At 44.3% G+C, this 21,303-nt stretch overlaps 1 protein-coding gene and 1 non-coding gene across 9 annotated transcripts in view; one reads left to right on the forward strand and one right to left on the reverse strand.

Annotated features, from left to right (window-relative positions):
- The window catches only part of PHF20 (PHD finger protein 20), a 133,463-nt gene that overhangs the window by 4,756 nt on the left and 107,404 nt on the right, over window positions 1–21,303 (reverse strand). For 7 of the 8 annotated variants that reach the window (XM_004272796.4, XM_033433630.2, XM_049699068.1 and 4 more), the window contains 5 exons: window positions 20,167–20,345; window positions 12,751–12,850; window positions 9,624–9,819; window positions 4,556–4,961; window positions 2,631–2,814 (listed from right to left, as the gene is read on the reverse strand). In XM_004272796.4, the coding sequence (XP_004272844.1) occupies window positions 2,631–2,814; window positions 4,556–4,961; window positions 9,624–9,819; window positions 12,751–12,850; window positions 20,167–20,345 (1,065 nt within the window). The remainder of the gene's footprint in view (window positions 1–2,630; window positions 2,815–4,555; window positions 4,962–9,623; window positions 9,820–12,750; window positions 12,851–20,166; window positions 20,346–21,303) is intronic. The other variant, XM_049699069.1, reaches the window with a different exon arrangement.
- On the forward strand, window positions 12,243–12,349 carry LOC117202523 (U6 spliceosomal RNA). The gene has a single exon (XR_004484946.1). It is a non-coding gene; the product is annotated as a U6 spliceosomal RNA (small nuclear RNA).

Here is a 21,303-nt window from a genome sequence, read left to right on the forward strand (position 1 = left end):
AACGAAGAAGACCAGACCCAGAACTGTGGGAGCCAACAGCACCTCCTCTGGACCCCAGCATCCAACCAGCCAGGCTTCTCTCCACACCAGGTGCTGGACCATCACCCCAAGTTTCTCTTTTAAGGAAGCTCAACAGCTTCTCAACAGTATCATGATTCCAAGAAAGGCAGCAGGTTATAAAGGTAAAGTTTCATTTCAAATACACTCCCCCAGACAATCTACATAGAGGCCAATGCTCACTAAGGTAACATTAAAAAAAAAAAATCTTTCTAATGCTAAAAGATTCAGTATTTTCATGGTCATTAAATATATTTTATCTTTTAGTTTTATAAGACTGTTCACACAACTACGTAAGTTATCAAATAATGGTTAATACTGAAACAATGACATTTTTTAAAGTCAATACAATAGCTTATCAGACTTTTTAAAAAGGAATATTGTATCTAACTTCCTATAAAAGCTGTTTATCTTGATGGTATTTAGATGAAATGAAGATAGTAGAAATAAAATGGGATTCTGATGAATCTTTATTAAATACAATGCAAACTCTGTTTACCTGAATAAAATCTTTAAACTTTATAATTGATTTTCATGCTTCCAGTACCTCTCGGAGCCTGGAATATCAGAACAAGAACAGAGTATGTGGCCCCAGATGAGCAGGACGCAAGAGTCCTCTGGAAGGCCAGAGAAGGGAGCCCAGGCTTATTGTCCTGGCCACACTGATCACTCAGTGAACTCAGGGCTGGAGCAGCCCAAGCTTGGGACTTCCCTGGTGGTCCAGTTAAAGAATCTGCCTTCCAGTGCAGGGGACGTGGGTTTGATCCCTGGTGGGGGAACTAAGATCCCACATGCCTTGGGGCAACTAAGCCCGCACGCCTCAACTAGAGAGCCCACGTGCCACAAACTACAGAGCCCACGCACTCTGGAGCCCGTGTGCCACAGCTAGAGAGAGAGAAGCCCGCACGCCACAACAAAAGATCCCGCATGCCGCCATGAAGATCACACGTGCGGCAACTAAGACCCAACGCAGCCAAAAATAAAATGGAAGGAAGGGAGGGAGGAAGGGAGGGAGGAAGGAAGGAAGAAAGAAAGAAGGCTCTGACTTCTCCCCTAGGGGCAGGTTCCTTTGGCAACAACAGAACCTTCGCCCTGTTTCCATGGTGCTAAGCCTCTTTTCAGGGACCCAGAGCCAATTCTACCGCCACTGTCTGAAACTCTACAATTTTCAGTCTGGCATTCGATCCTCTTTCAGCTTTCTAATAGCAGGGTTTTTCACAGACCTGGCATCAGCTACAGTTCTAAGGAGCCCAAGGAAACCTTTCAGGAGTGAAAGAGAGACAGAAACACTCTGCCTTCCAGAAATGCCCTCACAATGGACCCTGGACTGGCCTCCCATTCCTGGTTCCGCAGATTTGCCTCCAGGGCAGGAAAGAAAGCATGAGGGCGTGTTAGGCTCTCGCCCTCCGCACTGTCCTCCAACAGGGCCAACCCTTTCCCAGTCGAGCCAGTCCTCTTATCATCCACCCTCAGTCACCCCCTCTGTAGCAGAAAACATCACTCTCTTCAAGGCTCCACTTCAGTCCCAGGAGCTCCAGGAAGCCTTCCTGTTATCACTTCCCCTCACAGCAGCTCTCCTCCCCTGGCCCGGCCTCAGCCATACCTGTGACCCTCGCTTACATAACACATGGCATTTTTCTTCTGAGTTATTTCATCCCCAATTACAGTAATAACAGCCTGGCTGTACTCAGAATCCTCAAACAGAACATTTATTTCTTAATCAGTCTCCTTTCTAAGGATGAAAACAAATAATTAGGAAATAAGAGAATAAGACAACAAACAATCAAGAAGGAAGTTTGACTTCAAAAAGCAAACTGACAACATCCTGGGGATCAAGAGTTCAGTCCTCCAAGCCCATTTGTTACCACTAACATCTGGGACAAATACCCAGGGGCTACATAAATGACTTAGTCAAGTTCTTAAATCTCTACTGATAAAGAGGAGAAGGCTTCATATTAGATTTTAAGAAAGGCTGAAATAAAAGGTGTTTTCAGGGCTTCCCTGGTGGCGCAGTGGTTGAGAGTCCGCCTGCCGATGCAGGGGACACGGGTTCGTGCCCCGGTCCGGGAGGATCCCACATGCCGCGGAGCGGCTGGGCCCATGAGCTATGGCCGTTGAGCCTGCGCGTCCGGAGCCTGTGCCCCGCAATGGGAGAGGCCACAACAGTGAGAGGCCCGCGTACCGCAAAAAAAAAAAAAAAAAAAAAAAAGTGTTTTCAGATCAATCCTCAGACATCCTAAAAGCTCAAATAGGTCAAAGTTTCAATTCCCCACAGAACTGGCTTAGTAAAGATCTGCTCAGATCACACATTACCCGCAGGCAGAGTCCAGCTGCTCTTCTGCACACTCTCCTTGGCAGAAGGGACTGGGAAAGTGAGGCAGGACCCCTGACATCGCACAAACCTTAGAAGTGCCCGATCAATACTAAAAGTAAGGCTCTGCCATCTTAAGGGGAGAATGAAGGTGGTGAGACTGACAGAGAGGAGACAAGAACACAGCTGTGCCTGGAGAGCAGCTCATCCCGGCGGGCCCACAGTGGCTTCCAAGTGCAGGGAGCCAAGGAGGGAGCCCTACCGTCCAGCTCCTTCTCAATGGAGTCCATCCTATGCGTGACTTCGTCCTGAAGAGACTCCACATGCGTCAGCAGGTTAAACTGCCACTGGTGCTGGGAGCTCAGCAGCCCCTCTCCGCCTCTGTCCAGCAGCTTCCGAGCGGGGGCTTCCTCAGGTAGGACCTTTCTGGAGACATATTCCCTCACCTGGGGATGCAACAACATTGAAGTTACTGCATGGAAACAGCTCCCAGCCCCTCCTCCAAACAGCCAGTGTCCACAACCATTTGAAAACCCTGTTGCAGTTTGAATATCCCAACTCTCTACCTCCCTGCCCAGTTCCTCCCCTCTTGGGCACTGGGCAGAAGTGTGCCTGCTGTACCAATAACAACCACCTCAGGGCAGCACAGACCTCTGGCTCAGAGGATCCCACAGCTGCTTCCCAAAGAATGGCCCAATGCCCTAGGCCTGAAGTAGGCCTCACAGAAGGGCTTCCAGAAACCTGAGATCAGAATACAGCAAGGCAAGTGTAGACAAGGGTTAGTATGTGGATGTCAGACAAACTAGCTTTAAATCCTAGCTCCATGTCTCGCTGAACGCGTGTATCTGGATGAGTTACTTCACCTCTCTGGGCCTCTGTTCCCTCATGGGAAAGAAGGAAGTAGTAAATCCTACTTTAAAGGTTCATGAGGATGAAATAGGATAATGTTTATAAAACACAGTGCCGGCCTATGGTCAGCCTGCTATCGATGAAAGAGATTTTTAAGCCCAGCTGCCTTGTTTAGGCCCCGTATTTCCTGATTTTTTCATGATGTGCCAGACACCTCTAGGCAATGTGCCCAGTCTGCATGACCATAAACCTTTTCTGGGGTTTGTGACCGCAAACTTCCATTCACTCATTTGAAATGAAATAGGTTCTACTTAACATTTATTTAGGGGTGACTATGTGCAAAGCCATGTTCTGAGAGCTTTTCACAGACATGCTGCACAGTAACTGAGAGGGCACTGCCACTGGCTCCGCTCGACAGGGGGTAAGGAGACATGTCTGAGGAGGTGAAGTGACCTGCTCAGAATCACACAGCAAGTGGCTGAGCCCAGACTTGAAACTGGGTCTGTCTCCAAAGACTATGTCCTCACCAGCCTCATCCAGCACTGTTTAGACCCTGGCAAGGATACAGGCTGAACGAGGTATAATGCCCACCCTTGAGGGGCTTCTAACCTAGGATGCTCCCCCTCGGCACGACGCAGCAATGGACTTATGCTGGTGATACCATCCCACAAAGTGAAGTCTGTGAAAGTAAGTATGACAAGGGTGGAGAAGCTCTCAAATCACACAAATCCTCACTGACAACTGAGGACAGGGCAGAATGAGACCAGTGAACACTGGCAAGAGAACACAGGGGGTTCCAGGAGAGAATGACTTGAATAACAAGAAAATGAGAGTACCTCTTGGGAAAACTGATGAAACCAGCAAATATTTTGACAAAATGGACTGTTCCTATGTCAGGGCTGCAAAGTGAAAAGTAAAGCCAGCATAGAATTGTACTGAAAACCTTATGCCTAACAAAACACCTGACTCATTCTTTGCTCGTGGGAAGGATTAGCACCCACGGGCAACTATAAATTGCATTGAAGAAAAAAACTCACTTTCCTAACTTACTTCCATTTATCAAGTTCCAGTCAACCCTTTTCCCCTGCTACCTCCCACTCTCCACACCCCGCCCCCGACTCTGCCACTCTGTGGACATTTTTGGGGTTTAAGTGGGCTCCCTTGACTTTGTACTCATTTTAACAGACCAAAAAACATCTATGATAAGCAAATTTATATACAATTTTACAGTAAATACAACTCTATAATAAACATCTTCCACAGAACATTTAGCCCTAGGAGGAGAAGGTACAAGCACTCAAACACCGAATTAAGAACCAGTACAAGCGAGCCTCATACCTTTGGGGAGCTGGGTTTGGGGTCACTGTCCCCTCTGCTCCTGTCTTGTTCTAGAGGCCAGCCCAGGCGCGGAGAGAGGGAATCGTCACCATTCTCGTGGAGGGGGTTGACTGCATCGTCAAGGGCAGAGCGCCGGGTCTCCACCACCAGCTTCTGTTCCACAGCAGGGTAGTAGGTGCGGGGCTTCTGGTAGCAGTGCTCGCTGGTGATATATGACTCCTCCACAGACCGGGGCAAGGGCAGGGGCAGAGGCTTCTCCACCGCCCCGTTCAAAGTTCTATAGCTTGGGGCTTCCTCCCTGCTCTTGGCTTCAGTGACATGGATGTGTTTGGAATGAGATCTCCCCTCCGCCAGATGCTGTTTCCAAGGCTGACACCACAGCTGCAGATCAGGATGTTCCCGGCTTCTGTTGGGAGGGCAAACACAGAGAGGGCTTTGGAGTACCTGGGACCACTGCAGGGGCTTTCCAGTAGCGGGGAAGACCTCCCACCTGGGCCAACTGGTACAAGCCACTATTTGCCACACAAGAGGGAATGTAAATCAGCAGCCTCTGAGGAGACCACTTCCAGGCAAGCTCCTGCTGTATCACTCACAGTGAGTGGGACTGGACTTGGGAGTCAGAAGACCTGACTGCATTTCAGCTCAGCCGCTGATTAGCAGTGCAGCTGGCCCAAGTCGCTCAGCCAGCCTCATCCCCGTTTCCTCCTCTGCAAATCTGGCTAACCATCTACCTGTCTGCCAGCAACCACTGAGTTTGCTATAGATGAAGTGAATTAATTTGAATGGAAGTACAGTACTTTGTTGGCAGTAAAGTGCTCTTCAAATGTGACTTACTAAAAATAACCTTAACTTATTAATAAACAGCCATGATAATCCTGGCATGCAATGGCACTCAATTACACAAATCCAGTGGTGACCCGGGAGGGAGGTGGTAACCAGAAGTCACCTAGGCATAGGCCATTAATAACAAAATCTTCTGTTCACACCATTCCAAAGAGGAAAATCTGTTATTAAAGAACAAGGATTCTGCTCCCTTTTTGGGCCACAGACACTTCTGAGAATCCGAAAGCTCTTGCTACATGTATATGTGTACATAAAACTCTGTGTATGACTTCAAGTTTCCCACAATCATTCACCGTCTGACGTTTGACCCAACAGAAGGTCTTTAATTTACTGGATCATAATCAATTGTAAAAAAGGAAAAACAGAACAGAAAATACCAGAATGCACCATTCTAAGTAAGAGTAGGCGTTTGTGAAATTTTAGTTTCAGTTTTGTACATGTGAGTGATATAAAATGTATTTCTTACTGTGGGATATATATTTAAGTTTAAAAGCCACGACTCTAGATAAACTTTACCTTTTTAACTCTTGTTTACCACCCAGAACTTCCATTATAACCTTGGATCATTAAATGAAATGAAAGAAAGGAAAGGAGAAAAGGACGGAGGAAGAAAAACTGGGCTTCCCGAGTAAGGCCCACCAGCTACCGGCAGTTCCTAGCTGGCAGGGGTGTTTGCAAGCAAGTGGAAGGACGGACAGGTGCTACTCACATTTGGTTCACAGATGTGCAGAAATGTGTGGGAGCCTTTCCAACTGTCACAATGACTACTGATTGTCACATATGTGACCTCAGCATTCAGTTCACTGAATTCAGAGATGCTAAATATCCTGTAACGCTCGGTACAATTCCACACATACAGAGAATTATCTCATGGTATAATTGTAAACATTACCTTCACCAGTCCCAACTGAGAAACACTGAAACCAGATCAGCAGGAACTCAGCAGCAACTCCCACATATAGATATCCCCCACCCCACCCCCACACTTTCCTGAAGTCTTCCTGCAGAAATGGAATAGGCCATAAATAGGACAGCAGGGAATGATCTTACAGAACCTAAAATTCTGCTCGCAAGGGGCTACAACTATCCTTTCTCGGCTCTCCCACCCTAGCAATCCCCAATACCACCCCGATCCACTGGGGAAGGAGAGGAAACCACCAGCATCAAGGCAGCCTGGGTCCCTGGCCACTTCCAACAGGGTATCACAGCCTGTACCAGGAACCTAGGATCCCAGGCACACCTCTGAAATCATAATTGCATCAGAGGAAATGGAAGTCCTTGTTCACTTTCAGGTCTACTGTAGCCTGAAATCTGTTAACTTGGAGCATAGAGGCCATAGTATGGGCCTGTTCTTGTACGAAAATCACAAAAGTCTTTGTTTCCTTCCTCCTACAATTTTCACCCTCCCAGCTAAGATCTGAAGCCCCAGCTACTACACAAGGATGACCCTGGCCTTTCTTTGTAAGCCCTGTCAATCATGAAGAAGGTATGCATAGCCATGCGTGTTACTTTTGAAATGACAACATTTGAAGTTATTCCCAGTTTTACTGTTTGCCTTTGAAAATGAATCCACCAGGTCACTTAGGAACAAAATTTCTGAGAATGAAGACCCAGAGCCTGTGATAGCAGAGACTATCCAGGTGTACAGAGACATACTGGGACCACCTTCCTGTCTCCCAGGCTCTTTTCTCCATATATAATGACTAACAAGATCTCCCTATACTCCCCCCCGAACTTCTTGGAGAAGTCAGATTTAATTCCAGTACAAAGTCACTGCTATAAAGATGAAGGATCTAGGGGCTTCCCTGGTGGAGTAGTGGTTGAGAATCTGCCTGCCAATGCAGGGGACACGGGTTCGATCCCTGGTCCGGGAAAATCCCACATGCCGCGGAGCAACTAAGCCTGTGCGCCACAACTACTGAGCCTGTGAGCCACAACTACTGAGCCCACGTGCCGCAACTACTGGAGCCCGTATGCCACAACTTCTGAAGCCCACACGCCTAGAGCCCGTGCTCCACAATGAGAAGCCACTGCAATGAGAAGCCCGCGCACTGCAACGAAGGGTAGCCCCCGCTCGCTGCAACTAGAGAAAGCCCGTGCACACCAGCAAAGACCCAACACAGCCAAAAATAAATAAATAAAATAAATAAATTTATATAAAAAAATTAAAGATGAAGGATCTAAATGGGGATTCAGAACGAACAAGGTTCTGAAATATGGGGCAGGGCTGGAGCACTGGTATTTCAGTGAGAAGAAAGAGAACACCATCTGACTGAATCCTCAAATGAGAAGAAACACAGCAACATTTACCATCAGGAGCATCATCTGAGGTTTGCCCTCGCCTTCCACCTGTCTCAGTCAATTTCTGGCATCTCGTTAAGAAGAAATTCACTTGGCTTATATGGAGGAAAATTTTCTGATTTTATAAAATGTGAGGGAATACCTAGTCTAAGACATCCAAAACAGGGTCACTTGATTTAGTTCACCTCAACAGATACCGTCACAGTAATGGCTAATTCCCCCAGTAACCATCCTTTCCTTCTCTTACACCCACCTCCACCCTCACTCCTGAGTTTGCTCAGGGCACATGGCCACCTGGCTACTAGCCTCCTGCAGTTAGGTGTGTCCATGAAACCACTTGCAGCAGAGTGGAGGTACAGATGCATCTGCTTGGACCACGCAGATGAGATTAACCCTAATGGAATGCCAGAGCAGTAAGACAGAAGGAACCCAAGTCCCCACGTCCATAGCTGGAATCTTGGGGAAAGGCCACCTACCTACCTGGCCTGGACCCCTGCCTACCTCTGGACCATGCCTTATGTGAGAAAGAAAATTCCATTTTGTTTAGCCTTTATTTTTTTGGTTTTGTTATAGCAGCTTGGTTTTTACCCAAATCAACATATACTCTTGCTGAATGTGCCCTGCTCAACCTCTCCTTGCCATGTCAATTTTACTTTGTTTCAATTTTACTTTGTTTCCCAATCAAAAATGTTTAGGATGGTAGTTCCCTGGTGGCCTAGTGGTTAGGATTCCAGGCTTTCACTGCCACAGTCTGCAGTCCAGGTTCAATCCCTGGTCGGGGAACTGAGATCCCACAAGCCGCGAGGTGTGGCCAAAAAAACCACGATGTTTAGGATGAATGGATAAACAAAATGTGGTTTTACATATAATGGAATATTATTTAGCCTTAAAAAGGAAGGAAATTCTGATACAACTTACAACACAGACAAACCTTAAGGACATTATGCTAAGTGAAATGAGCCAGTCATAAAAAGACAAATACTGTAGAATCCCATTTATATGAAGTACCCGGAGCAGTCAAATTCAGAGAGACAGAAAGTAGAAGGGTGGCTGTCAGCGGCTGGGGGAGGGGAAATGGAGAGAAGTTGCTTAATGGGTACAGAGTTTGTTTTGCCCCACACAAGGAGTTCTGGAGATTGGGTGCAACAGAGTGAATGTACTTAACACTACTGAACTGTACACTTCAAAACGGTTAAGATAGCAAACTTTATATTATGTATATCTTACCACAGTTTAAAAAACAAAACCCAAAAACTCAGAACAGGAACTTTCCTGGTCGTCCAGTGGTTAAGAATCTGCCTTCCAAAGCAGCGGGCGTGGGTTCAATCCCTGGTCTGGGAACTAAGATCCCACATGCCGCGGGGCAACTGAACCCATGCTCTGCAACTAGAGAAGCCCACAACAAAGAGCCAGCGCAGCCAAAATAGAAAAAAACAACTCAGAACGATACAAAAAAAAAAAAAAGAAAAAACAATCTATAAATACACCATTTCTTTCTCTTTTTTTTCCTAAGGCATTTTATTTTATTTTATTTTTTGGCCGCACCATGTGGCACGTGGGATCTTAGTTCCCTGACCAGGGATTGAACCTGCACCCCCTGCATTAGAAGTGTGGTGTCTTAACCACTGGACCACCAGGGAAGTCCCCACACACTCTATCTTGATTACAGTAGTGTTTGTATATACATTTGCCAAAACTCAATGAACATTTAAAATGGGTGAACTTAATTATATGTAAATTATACCTCCATAGAGTTAATTTTTTTAAAAAAGAATGTTTATCATGTAACTGAGAATCTTAAATAGAAGTCTCAAACTTATCCATCTTATCGCCGATTTTGTGGCTTTCCAGTTTCTCATATTTATCCTGCCCTCTGCCCACGCCAAATCAGACTCATCCCCAAAGCTGCAGGTGCCACACTTACTGCAAGATGCTCATCTTGAGCTGCAGGCCATGCAGAACCTCGATCACTCTCTGCACATCGCCGAGAAGCTGGTGGGTGGCCACAATCTTCTTGGCATTCTGGTGGGAATAGTTCTCTTCTAAAAATGCCAGGCCATGCATATGTCCCCTGCTCAACCACTCCTTGTCATACCAGTACTTGAAGCCAGGTCTCTGACCTAAAGCAGTGACAATGAGAGAGTTAATCCTTGGTCTGAAGGAAACCCAGACCATTTCATCATCGCACAATTATCACACAAACTATTGGAAGGATGGACTGGTGTGTTCATTTTGTTCATTCATTCATCCAGTATACATTTACTTGGCACCTACTATATGCTGGGCTCTCTACTAGGTGTTGGGGATAAGGTAGCGAGAAAAGTATATAAATTTCCTGATCTCTGCGACTGGCCAGAGGTAGAGTGGGAACTTGGATATCTTGTTAAAGTTAAATCACATCATTCCCTCTCCCACTTAAAACCTTCGATGACTTCCTATCGTGCACAGAAGAAAACCCAAAGCCCTGACTGATCTAATGAGGCCGGCAGGCCTGGGCTCCTTCCTGCCCCCCTTGCCCCACCCTTTCCGGAACACATTCAAGCTCTTTCTGGTCTTAGGGTCTCTGCTCTAGCACCCCTACCCCTGTCTGGAGCACTATTCCCCAAGGCCTTTGCAGGACTGGCTCCTTACCACCTCCTCAGAGAGGCCGTTGGTTACCTCCCAAAGTACGAGAGCCTCTTCCGTGCCTCCTAGTCATTCCCGATCTGAGGGCTTTTGCCCCCTCAAAGCATTCATCCCTACCTAACATGTTCTTGTTTAGATGACTTATTTTGACATCTGTTGCTGGTCCAAACCCCACTAAAAGCCAGAAGAATAGGAATTGTTTTGTTTATGGTTATATCCTCAGTGTCTGGCAAAAGGCATCGTGAATGGATTTATCAAATGGAAAGAAGCCCCAAGTGCCCCTCCAACTGTCACCTACTGCCTAACTAAATGAATGGTCAGCCCCCCACTCCCTGCTCTGGACCTCCATTTCCCATTTGTAACAATGACAGATGAACCAAACAGCTTCAGCGGTCCTGTTCATTACAGGGATCCTCAGGAAGGACTGAAAACACAACCACACGTGACTTGGCACAGTGTTTCCTGCTGTAAAAGCCCAGGGAACAGCTTCCAATCAGACTGTTGTTCACCTCTCAATGGCTATAAAGACCCTAAAATAACCCGGGCAAACCCTATCAAGGTCCTTGCACTCTTTCTGGCTTTTCTAAGACACATGGTGGGGATGCACCTCCACTCTGTTAACAACACCTTTAAGTAACCTTTAAAGAATAGATCTGTTAGATTAAACTTCTGGCCCAAGACTGCAGAATCAAACATAGTCAATAAATGTGACAGTCACTGAGTGCTCAATTCAAGGAATCTATTCCCAGTCTTGGCAATTTAGTTATAAAAGTTCAGAAAGTGCATAGGGATTGATAAAGATGGTGTGTATGATTTCTAAAAAGAGAAAAGTGGACGGAGAGAGTGAGAGACAATAAAGTAGACAAAAGGTTTTAAATGGTGCCCTAAAGGAGCCCTGGGGATTATGTGTGGAATCTGAGAGGCAGCTGCCACAGAGGTAGCCTGAGCAGCAGGATTCAAAGCAGCACTACCTGTTTTACAAGACAAAGGTCAGAGATACCAGTTGTCATCTCCTATCTAGCACTAACTGTCTGAGTGATCTTAGGCCAATCATGTCCCTTCTGGGCCTGCTGCTTGCCTGTTAAATGTCAAGGCTAAACTAAGTGGTCTCTGAGATCCTGCCCATCAATTATATTCTATGACTTATGGACTAATCTTCTGACCATATTCTTTCCTTGGGATAAAGGGAAAAACAGAGGCAAGATTGCTCTCTGTCTATAGACTAATCTAGCACTAGAAGACACAGTGTCACAATAGAGGTTATCAGGCCCCAGGGGGACCTACTTGCTGGAAAATGAACTGTGGTAGCCCAGTCCCTCCCTATACAACCAGCAAAATCAAGAGACTTGGTCCCACAAGTCAGTTCTAATTCCAATCTGCTTCATGAGATTAGGAAAGTCATTCATTTCCCTGGGCATCAATTTCTTCCTCATAAGCAAAAATAGGAACAGGAGCTCCTACCAGGCCCACCTCACAGGACAAAAAGGAATAACAGAAGCAGAGGCTCTCCAGCGTTGTCTAGCTGTAAGGGGACTGGACCCAAGGGGAGCAACCTTACAGGTGATGAATGGAGACGATGTCACATCCCACTGACAGCAAAACAAGAACCACAGATTTATAATCCACCCCTGAGATTTCTGGAAAGGGGAAGCCAAGAGCCATAGGCCAGCCCTGCGGTCAAGGAACAATGAAACGAACTGATCCTAAGGAATTAATTCACTGCTCTGGGTGGCAGACAGGCTCTTCGCAAACACACCTTTCCCCTCCCCTCAAGGGCGTATCTCCCTTCGAGGTGGCAACGATGCAATGGAAGGCAGATGCCACCAGAGGGAGCAGAGGCCGGTTTCCAACCCTTCAACAGCCCTGAAAAGCCAAGGACAGAGCCCACATCCTCATGAACTCTCAAGAAAAGGAAAAGGTGCTCGCTCTGGCAGCACATATTCTAAAACTAGAACAACAGAGAAAAGATTAGCATGGCCCCTACGCCAGGATGACATGCAAATCGGTACAGCGTTCCATAGTTTATACAGAGTTTCAGTCGTACAAGATGAAAAAGTTCTAGAGATCTGCTATACAACATTGTGTTTATAGTTTATAAAGAATACTGTACTGTACACTTAAAAATTTGTTAAGAGGGTAGAGCTCATGTTATATGATTTTTACCCCCCCCACCCCCACCCACAACAAAATTCTAGCTCAAGGCCTGGCCTTCAACTAGGTGAACCTCTTCATACATGCTCTCTTACTGCCAAGTTCAGGACAGCTGGCCACCAGGTGAGCTAGCAACAAAGGCGAGGAGGAGGCAGAGTCTAGCCGATGCTGAAGAAATGAGTCTCAAGACCACAGACACTCAGGCTGCTTCACCGCCAGCTGTGCTAAGGAAAAGGCTACATATTGTTAATATCCCTGACTCCAGAAATCTCTACCTGGAGGGTCTTGGCAAACATAACAGGTGTATTTCTCAGGCACATTTTCTTCCAGTAATCCCATGCAGACCCCATGCTGCCAGCACTGGCACTCTTCACACTGTTAGAATTAAAGAAGCAATAAAAATTAAACTCAGAAGGAATCCTCCATCCAAAAATAAGACCCACCTGTGCGGGGAAAGGGGCAGTGGGAGGCGGAAGGAGGAGGGAGGGAGAGGAGGAGGAGGAAGTGGGAGCTGAGCTGCAACCACTCTTCCAGAGCAGCCACTAGCCACCTGTGCTTTTAACATTTAAGTTATCAAACTAAGTTTAAAATTCAGTTCCTTAGTCCCACTAGCCACATCTTAAGTGCCCAACAGCCGTATGAGGCTAGTGGCTACTGTACTGGACAGCACAGGTGAAGAACATTTAAATTAAACAGTACTGATCTCAGAAAAATTACTATTTTCCCTCCCATTTCTAGAGGCTTTCACTTTTCTGATCACTTTATAAAGAGAGAGGAAAAACTGTTTAAGTCCTTAGAGGGAGGTTAACTTAGAAAGACAAAAAACTGAGTTTGAATTCTGGCTCAGACATTCATTAGCTGTGTGACCTTACACAGGTCACTTCTCCACCCTGGGCTTCAGTTTCCCCATCTGCAAAATAGGATACTATTCCTACCAACCGTGTGGGGCTGTTTGTGAGGAATCAATGAGTCACATGTCAAAATTCATATAGTAGAGCCCAGCACACAACTTTTATGTATTAAGAGCCTATTACTGCTACGAATGGGTAGGCTAACTCACTTTGATGCCTCCTGGACTCAACATATGCTAGCGCTTTGCATTTGTTCTTTCTAAACCTTACCAACGGTCACACAGCTGAGAAGACGCAACAGTGGATCAGAACACAAGCCTGGCTGACTGCAAGGCTAGTTCTTTTAACCCCTAGGCTCCACTGCCTTCCCTGGGGAAGGGGGAAAGAGAGAAGGGGCAAGAGGCAGAGAGGGAAAGAAAGGAGCAGAGGATGAGGGCAGCACTGGGAGACAGACGTGTGGCTGGCCTGAGGATAGCAAGCCTGAGGGCTAAGGGTCCAGAGGAGGGAATGGAGAGGAAAAGGATGCCAAAGGAGATACTAGGACACTTGAAGCAATTCCAAACCAGGGCCCTAAACCTTTAACTACCCAACCAAATGGATAGCTCTGGAAAGTGGACAGCGAGCTTCTGATACTGTCTGGAGGGTGGGCCACCAGCCTGGCCACAAGGGAAAAAGCTCACAGTCCTCAGCCACTTGGAGTCAGATAGACCCCAGGATCAAAGGGCTTTTATGGGCTAATCATATCAGAATCAACAGGGGCAGAGCTGGAAGAGAGACTTCAGATAAGATGCGATCCAGATTCTTCCATTTCCAATGAGGAAACTAAAGGCTCAGAGAGAAAGAAAAGGGTGTGAGACAACAAAGGCAGTTAGTAGCAGAAAACAGACTAATAATTAAGAATGAAAGCCTCTCTCACCAATGACTTCGTGTCTTAAGAACTAGGATACACCAAAATTGAATCAAAAACACCTAAGTTGAAAATTTCAAAATAACGTTTTTCATGTGGGTCTGGCTAATACACATTATTCATTTTTAAAAAGTTTAAATTGGAACTTCTCTGGCGGTCCAGTGGTTAAGACTCTGCACTTCCACTGCAGGGGGCGTGGGTTCAATCCCTGGTTGGGGAACTAAGATCCCGCATGCCATGTGGTGGGGTGAAAAATTTGTTTAAATAAATATTAAAAATAAAAGTTTAAATTTTTTTTTTGGGGGGGAGGGCAGCTGTGCCACGCGGCTTGAGGGATCTTAGTTCCCCGACCAGGGATTGAACCCAAGGCCCCGCCCTCCAGCAGTGAGAGTGCTGAGTCCTAACCACTGGATCGCTAGGGAATTCCCCAAAAGTTTAAATTTAGAAGTGAACAAGAACAATAACAGAAAAGATAAAATATCTAAGAATAAATCTGAAACTAAGAATAAAAACATGCAAGGTCTGTGTAAAGAAAATTTTTAAATATTTGAAGGACATGGAGACTTAAGTCAATGAATGGTAAGTTGTACTTTATTCCTGGATAGCAACAGTCATTATAAGGATGACAGTTCTCCTTGGATTAATATATAAAAATAATGTAATGCCAACAAAATAATAAATTAATAGCTCTGGAACTATATAGAAGCTGATTCTAATAGCCAGGAAATTTATTAAAAAGAACAAAAGGGGGTACCAGCCCTACCAGATATTTTAAAAATATTATAAAGGTATAATAATTAAAATAGAATTGTACAAGTAAATATATAGACAGAGAGACCAATGGAAGAGAGAATCCAGAATGAGATCCAAACTACATACGGAAATAGAGTAAATAAAGGTGGCGTTTCGATAATAAGGCATGGTGTTGGGACAATTGGGTAGTGAGAGCCTTCACCTTATACCAGGATAAATTCCAGGCGGATCAAATATTTATACAGTTTTTAAAAGATAAATGAAACTGCAAAAGTACCAGAAGAAACCATGAAAAATTCTTTTATTGACTTTTCTATAAACTGTTATGAACTTCCAATGAGGAAGCAACTGCTATTCAAATCTCAAAAGCCATTAAAGAAAAGTTTGATATATTTGACCTCACAAAAACAAAAAAATCTATAAGACAAGCCAAAAGACGGATGACAAAGTGGGTACAAATATTTGTAACTGTTCTCACAGCTGATACAAAAACATATCTACAAAAAGCTTACACAGGGACTTCCCTGGTGGCCCAGTGGTTAAGACTCCATGCTCCCAATGCAGGGGGACCGGGTTCGATCCCTGGTCCGGGAACTAGATCCCACATGCCGCAACTAAAAGATCCAGCATGCCACAACTAAAGATCCCACACACCGCAACTAAAGATTCCACACACCACAACTAAAGATCCTGCACACCACAACTAAAGATCCCACACGCGGCAACAAAAATCCTGCATGCAGCAACAAAGATCCTGTGTGCCGCAACTAAGACCCAGTGCAGCCAAATAAATAAATAAATTTTTTTTTTTAAATCTTATGCAAATGGGTATGAAAACAACCAACCATCCAACAGAAAACTGAATAAAGGACATGAACAGGCAGGTCAAAGGAAAAAAACACATCTTAAATAAAAAGATGTTCAAAGCAACCATTATAAGAATAAAGTAATGTAAGGGAACTTGAATTAATATAAATTAATGTGAAATGAAACCAGCCTAATAATATACATACACATTAGTATTTCTAGATTCTAGGATTACATGTAAATATCAATTAATTCTTCATACCTTTATGTATTGCCTGAAGTTTTTATAATAAACATTTACTACTTTCACCACACAAGTGTTATTCTCATGAAAAACTGTTTATAGAGTATAATTTTCATTTATATATGCATGTGTATGTGTGTATTCTAAAATAACAACAGTGATTTATCCCTGGGTAAAAATAATCTGGGTAATCCTTGTTTTCTTCTTTGTAGTTCTTGGAAAATGCAGAAAATAACAATCATAAAAATTTTTTAAGTATATTAAAATAAATTACAAAATGGCTATACTAGTAGATTGTTTTTTCACTTATCTGAAGAGCAAAGATAAAGAAGTTTGATAGTACTGTACTGACAAGGGCACTGGTAAGACTGTGCTTTGGTACACCAAGGAAAGTTTATAGAATATCGCTATGACACCAGTATTTGTCAAAATAATAAATGCACGCCTAATTTCGTCCTGGAATTTTACTTTCAAAACTTGGTCCTACAGACATACTTACACAAAATTATTCATTACATCACTGCTAAGATTAGAAACAATCCAAATGTCCATCAACAAGGGAAGAGTTAAATAAATGATGATCCATCCATTATGCAACCATTAAAAAGAATGGGGAAGCTTTTTTAGATCTGAAAATGGAATGGTCTTCAACATATATTATTATTATTATTTTTTTTTGCGGTACGTGGGCCTCTCACTGTTGTGGCCTCTCCCGTTGCAGAGCACAGGCTCCGGACGTGCAGGCTCAGCGGCCATGGCTCACGGACCCAGCCACTCCGTGGCATGTGGGATCTTCCCAGACTGGGGCACGAACCCGTGTCCCCTGCATCGGCAGGCGGACTCTCAACCACTGCACCACCAGGGAAGCCCTTCAACATATATTATTAAATGAAAAAAAGATACTGAAAACACTATGTATTAAAATAACATTGTGTTAAAAAAAGAACATGGTGGTACAGCAATGTAAATGTACTCAATGCCAGTTCACTTAAAGCCACATATATTTAAAATGGTTAAGATGGTAAATTTTATGTTATGTATATTTTATCACAAAAAGAAAAAAAAAAAATGGAGAGTATATATTTGATATCGCTTGTTTAGCCACTGAATGTTTCTGGAGTGATACGCAAGAAGATGACAAGGGCTGCCTCCAGGGGAAGCAAATAAAGTTTCTAAAATGGGCTTCTTATTAAAGCTGCTACACAATTTTCACTGGGGTCCAACACCTAATGTTACATATTTGTTGCTCTAGGGCAAAGGTCAGCAAACTACAGCCCACAGGCCAAATTCAGCTTGAGTCCTATTTTGGTAAATAAAGTATAATATGAACATAACCATGGTCATTCATTTTTCTGTATTGCCTCTGACTGCTTGGGGCAGAGTTGAGTAGTTGTGACAGAGATCACATGGCCCAAAGCCTAAAATATTTATTTTCTGGTCCTTTAAGAAAAAGTTTGCCAAAACCTGCCTTAGAGCAATTAAAATAATTTAAATATTAAATGGGTTTCCTGATGCTCATTTTATGTGGTACCCAGATTTCTCAAACATTCATGATTACTAAGTAGGATTTTAACCTTCCAGTGATTTAAATTAGCACTGGTAAATAAAATCAAATAATAATATACATGAACAATACTGCTACCAAATAACGAAAATGATCAAAGAAAACTATTTCTCTAAAGTAATCTTCTAGAGAACAAACTCTAAATGTTTTCTAGGGTTGTGCAAATTATCAATGTAAGTTTAAAATTTATTTTAAGAAAAAATGATCTGAACTTTCCTAAATGATGAATATATTTAAAACTAGACGAATACATTTTAAAACTTTAAACTGTACTGTTCCACTTAGCTCCCTCTAAATTTATGCCTTTTGCTAAAGTTACTGAGTGGAAAAAGGTACTCTGCTCACAATGACAGGTATAGTCAGAAACTGTCCCTCTATAACACAAAGCCAGCTGGACAACAAGTGGACAGCAAAGAAGAGTCTTCTACAACAAAACCCAAGGTGTTCTGAAGTGAGCTCGTCACCACAATGCCAGACAGGAAGCCACAGTGCTGAGCTGGGCTGCGGGGAAGGTCATGTGGAGCTTGGGAAGCAGGCAATGGAATTCAGTTCCTGACTCTGCCATGTAACAATGGTGTGGTCTCAATTTTTTCAAACTTAGTTTCCTCACAGCACAAAATGGCACTTCAAGCTCTACCCCCGCAAACACCCCATGATCCTTGCCACTTACAGAACAGTCAATGGAGAAAGTACCATGGTGGATCAGAACTGCATCTCTTATACTGATTAGCTGGAAGAGCCTTGCCAAGAGAGGCCTTCGTTACTCACCCACTAATGATTTCTAAGGACAAATGAGGAGCAAATCAGGCTTCCAAGGCCCAGAACTGAGCACATGCCCAGAGAGACAGGATGAAAACTAACGATCTTCAACATACTTTTATTTTATTTATTTATTTTTATTTTTGGCCACATTGGGTCTTTGTTTCTGTGCATGGGCTTTCTCTAGTTGCAGCGAGCGGGGCTACTCTTCATTGCAGTGCACAGCCTTCTCATTGTGGTGGCTTCTCTTGTTGCAGAGCATGGGCTCTAGAGCGCAGGCTTAGTAGTTGTGGCTCACAGGTTTAGCTGCTCCACGCATGTGGGATCTTCCTGGAGCAGGGCTCGAACCTGTGTCCCCTGCATTGGCACGCAGATTCTTAACCACTGCACCACCAGGGAAGCCCTTCAACATACTTTTAAAGCCAAACTTAAAAAAAAATTCTACTGGAGGGGAAAAAACCCCAAACAAACGGTTTTCATGTTACATAAGTTTTTGAATTATATTCCACTGAGCTTCAGAGATTCTACAAATGGGTGTGTTTTATAAAATGAGACTATTTTAGAAGACAAAACAAAACAAAAAATGCACACTCCAAGGTTAAATGTTAAGACAGCAGAGCCCACCAGTACACATAATTCTTTACTGCTAGGCTAACTTATTATCACGCTGTCCTCAGAACAAAGTTTTTCTTCCCATCTCTGATTAACCAAAGTGACTACACAGCATGCTGTTTAGGAAAAGTCCCCATACAACGGCCATGTTCATTAGGCTTGTCTCACAAAAAAAAGAAAACAACTGAGCCACTGAAATGCTCCAGGTTGGCAACCACCGCTCACAACCCCACCTGCATATTAGAGCTCATGGGAAGAGGCCAGCCATTCACATTTCTGAACTTAAAAGTGAAAATTATTCATTTTGAGCTTCCCAAACTACTGCTTTTATCTGTTACACATTTGGGGGTTCTGTGAAAAGAGTCCATTAGGGAAAGGGGTTGTGATGCTGAAAAAGTGATTTGAAAACCACTGACCTAATGCATACTAAAGGTCATAAATATGAGGAGCTATTTGAGACCATTCGTGTATCTTGAATTCTCAGAGGTTGCCATGAAGGCTATTAAAAAAAAACAGAAACTCCCAGAAGAATTCTAACCAACATAAACATGACTTACTTAAAAAACTCAGGTTCCCTGGAGTCAGCCAGGCAGCAGCCACCTCCACCAGAACTGTGATTAAGAGCAAGAGAAGGGCCAGAGGCAAGCAGGTGCTGGCCAGTGATGGTCTCCCCAAGCAGGCAGGGAGGCCCCCCAACAGGCACATCCCAGAAATGGAGACAACAAATACAAATGCCAAGAAAATGAAGAATAAGAAACAGACAAGTTACAAAACTGGCCTCCATCTCTTTAGGCCATAAAGAAACTTCACCTGAGAGAGAAGATATGGATGCACAGGAAGATCAAACTGCCCCTCCAGAGATCTGGGCCCCTACTGTTCAACTCCTCACTGTGTGACCACAGGCAAGGCCCTTCCCATTTGCGGGTCCAGCTGGCCCAAGCAGAGCATAAGAGGTTTAGACTCAGTGATCCCTCAAGTCCTCTCTCATTCTAGTCACAGGCTATTTATACCAGCCTGAGATGCAGAGGAAGCTGAGCCAGTAAACAAAGCTCAATTTGCTGCCGACAGTGCTGCCTGCCTGGGGCTTCTGACATGACGTTACTTTCGCTGGCCTCAGACTGTGTTCCCTCAAAATTCCCTCCAAGGACCAGTTTGTGCTCCTCTATACCTGTGTCTCCTGGAAGCTCCACCTACCTGAATCATGAAGTCATTTTCCTCCTGAACCTCACAGATGCAGCGGACCACTTCAAAATCATAACGGTCCTCCCCATCAAGTTCCTCATCTGGGTTAGTGGTCACATCAACGTCTTGGCCATACTCCTCATCGCTCCAAAGAAAGCTCTCGGAGGAGGAGTCACTCAGATTATCTTCTTCTGAGAAGAAAGGGAAAACAACAGTCACTTTTTAAAATTACAGTTGTAAGATTTTTAAAAAACCCTAGATTATCAAGAGTAGAAATGACCTTACAGAACTTCTCCTCTGTGAACTTTCACAGAGCTGGGAAACACGAACTCCAATCTGTTCCTCAGGCCTGTCATCTACTAACAGCCCGAATGATATGTGCTGCCCGGCAATGAACTGAACTCCATTTCCTCATTTTCCTGACAGTGAAGCCCAAGGTCAATGGCTGCTCAAGGTCACAGAGCTCACTGGCAGAGAAACTGCAACTCCACATGAGCCACATAGATCATCATCCCTAACGACTCAAACGTGTTCCCTGACCTCACCCCATCCAGCCGTGACCTGGCTTACAGCCCAGTCTGTATCCACAGCCACCTTTAAAACTCTGTAAACAGTGGGGAATGAGGAAGGGGCAGATTCCAGGGATAATCAGAACCAGAATCACTAGATCTTGGTACCTGATTAGTGGTTATTACAGCTAACCTTTACTGATCACTTATTCTATACCAGACACTGTTCTAAGTACTTTGCACATACTTATTAACTACTTTTAAACTCACAGTCACCCTATAAGTTGCTAAAGAAGGGAAAACTTCAAGGTTGACTCAGATTTCCCCGAGCAACCAGGTTAGATGCAGAGGCCACCAACAAGAAATGGAGGAACAGGAGGGGCAGGTGTGCAAGGAGTTGGGGGATAATGGATTTGGTTATAGACACGCTGGCTTAGAAGTACCTAAGAGACATTCTACTAAGACCAAAGTTGGAGAGAAGGGAAGTTCTGGGAAGGTACAGCTAATGGCCTATTTATTTGATGTACTTCTTGTTTAAAAGACCTAACAGACTACTTGCAGAAGTCCTGAGAGTAGATTACAATATCAACATAAATCCAGCCTTCTCAGACTGCCGTGCTGTACAAATGATCAAGCCAGC

The sequence above is a fragment of the Orcinus orca genome, chromosome 16, assembly GCF_937001465.1.
Source record: "Orcinus orca chromosome 16, mOrcOrc1.1, whole genome shotgun sequence".
In the NCBI taxonomy this organism is placed as follows: domain Eukaryota; kingdom Metazoa; phylum Chordata; class Mammalia; order Artiodactyla; family Delphinidae; genus Orcinus; species Orcinus orca.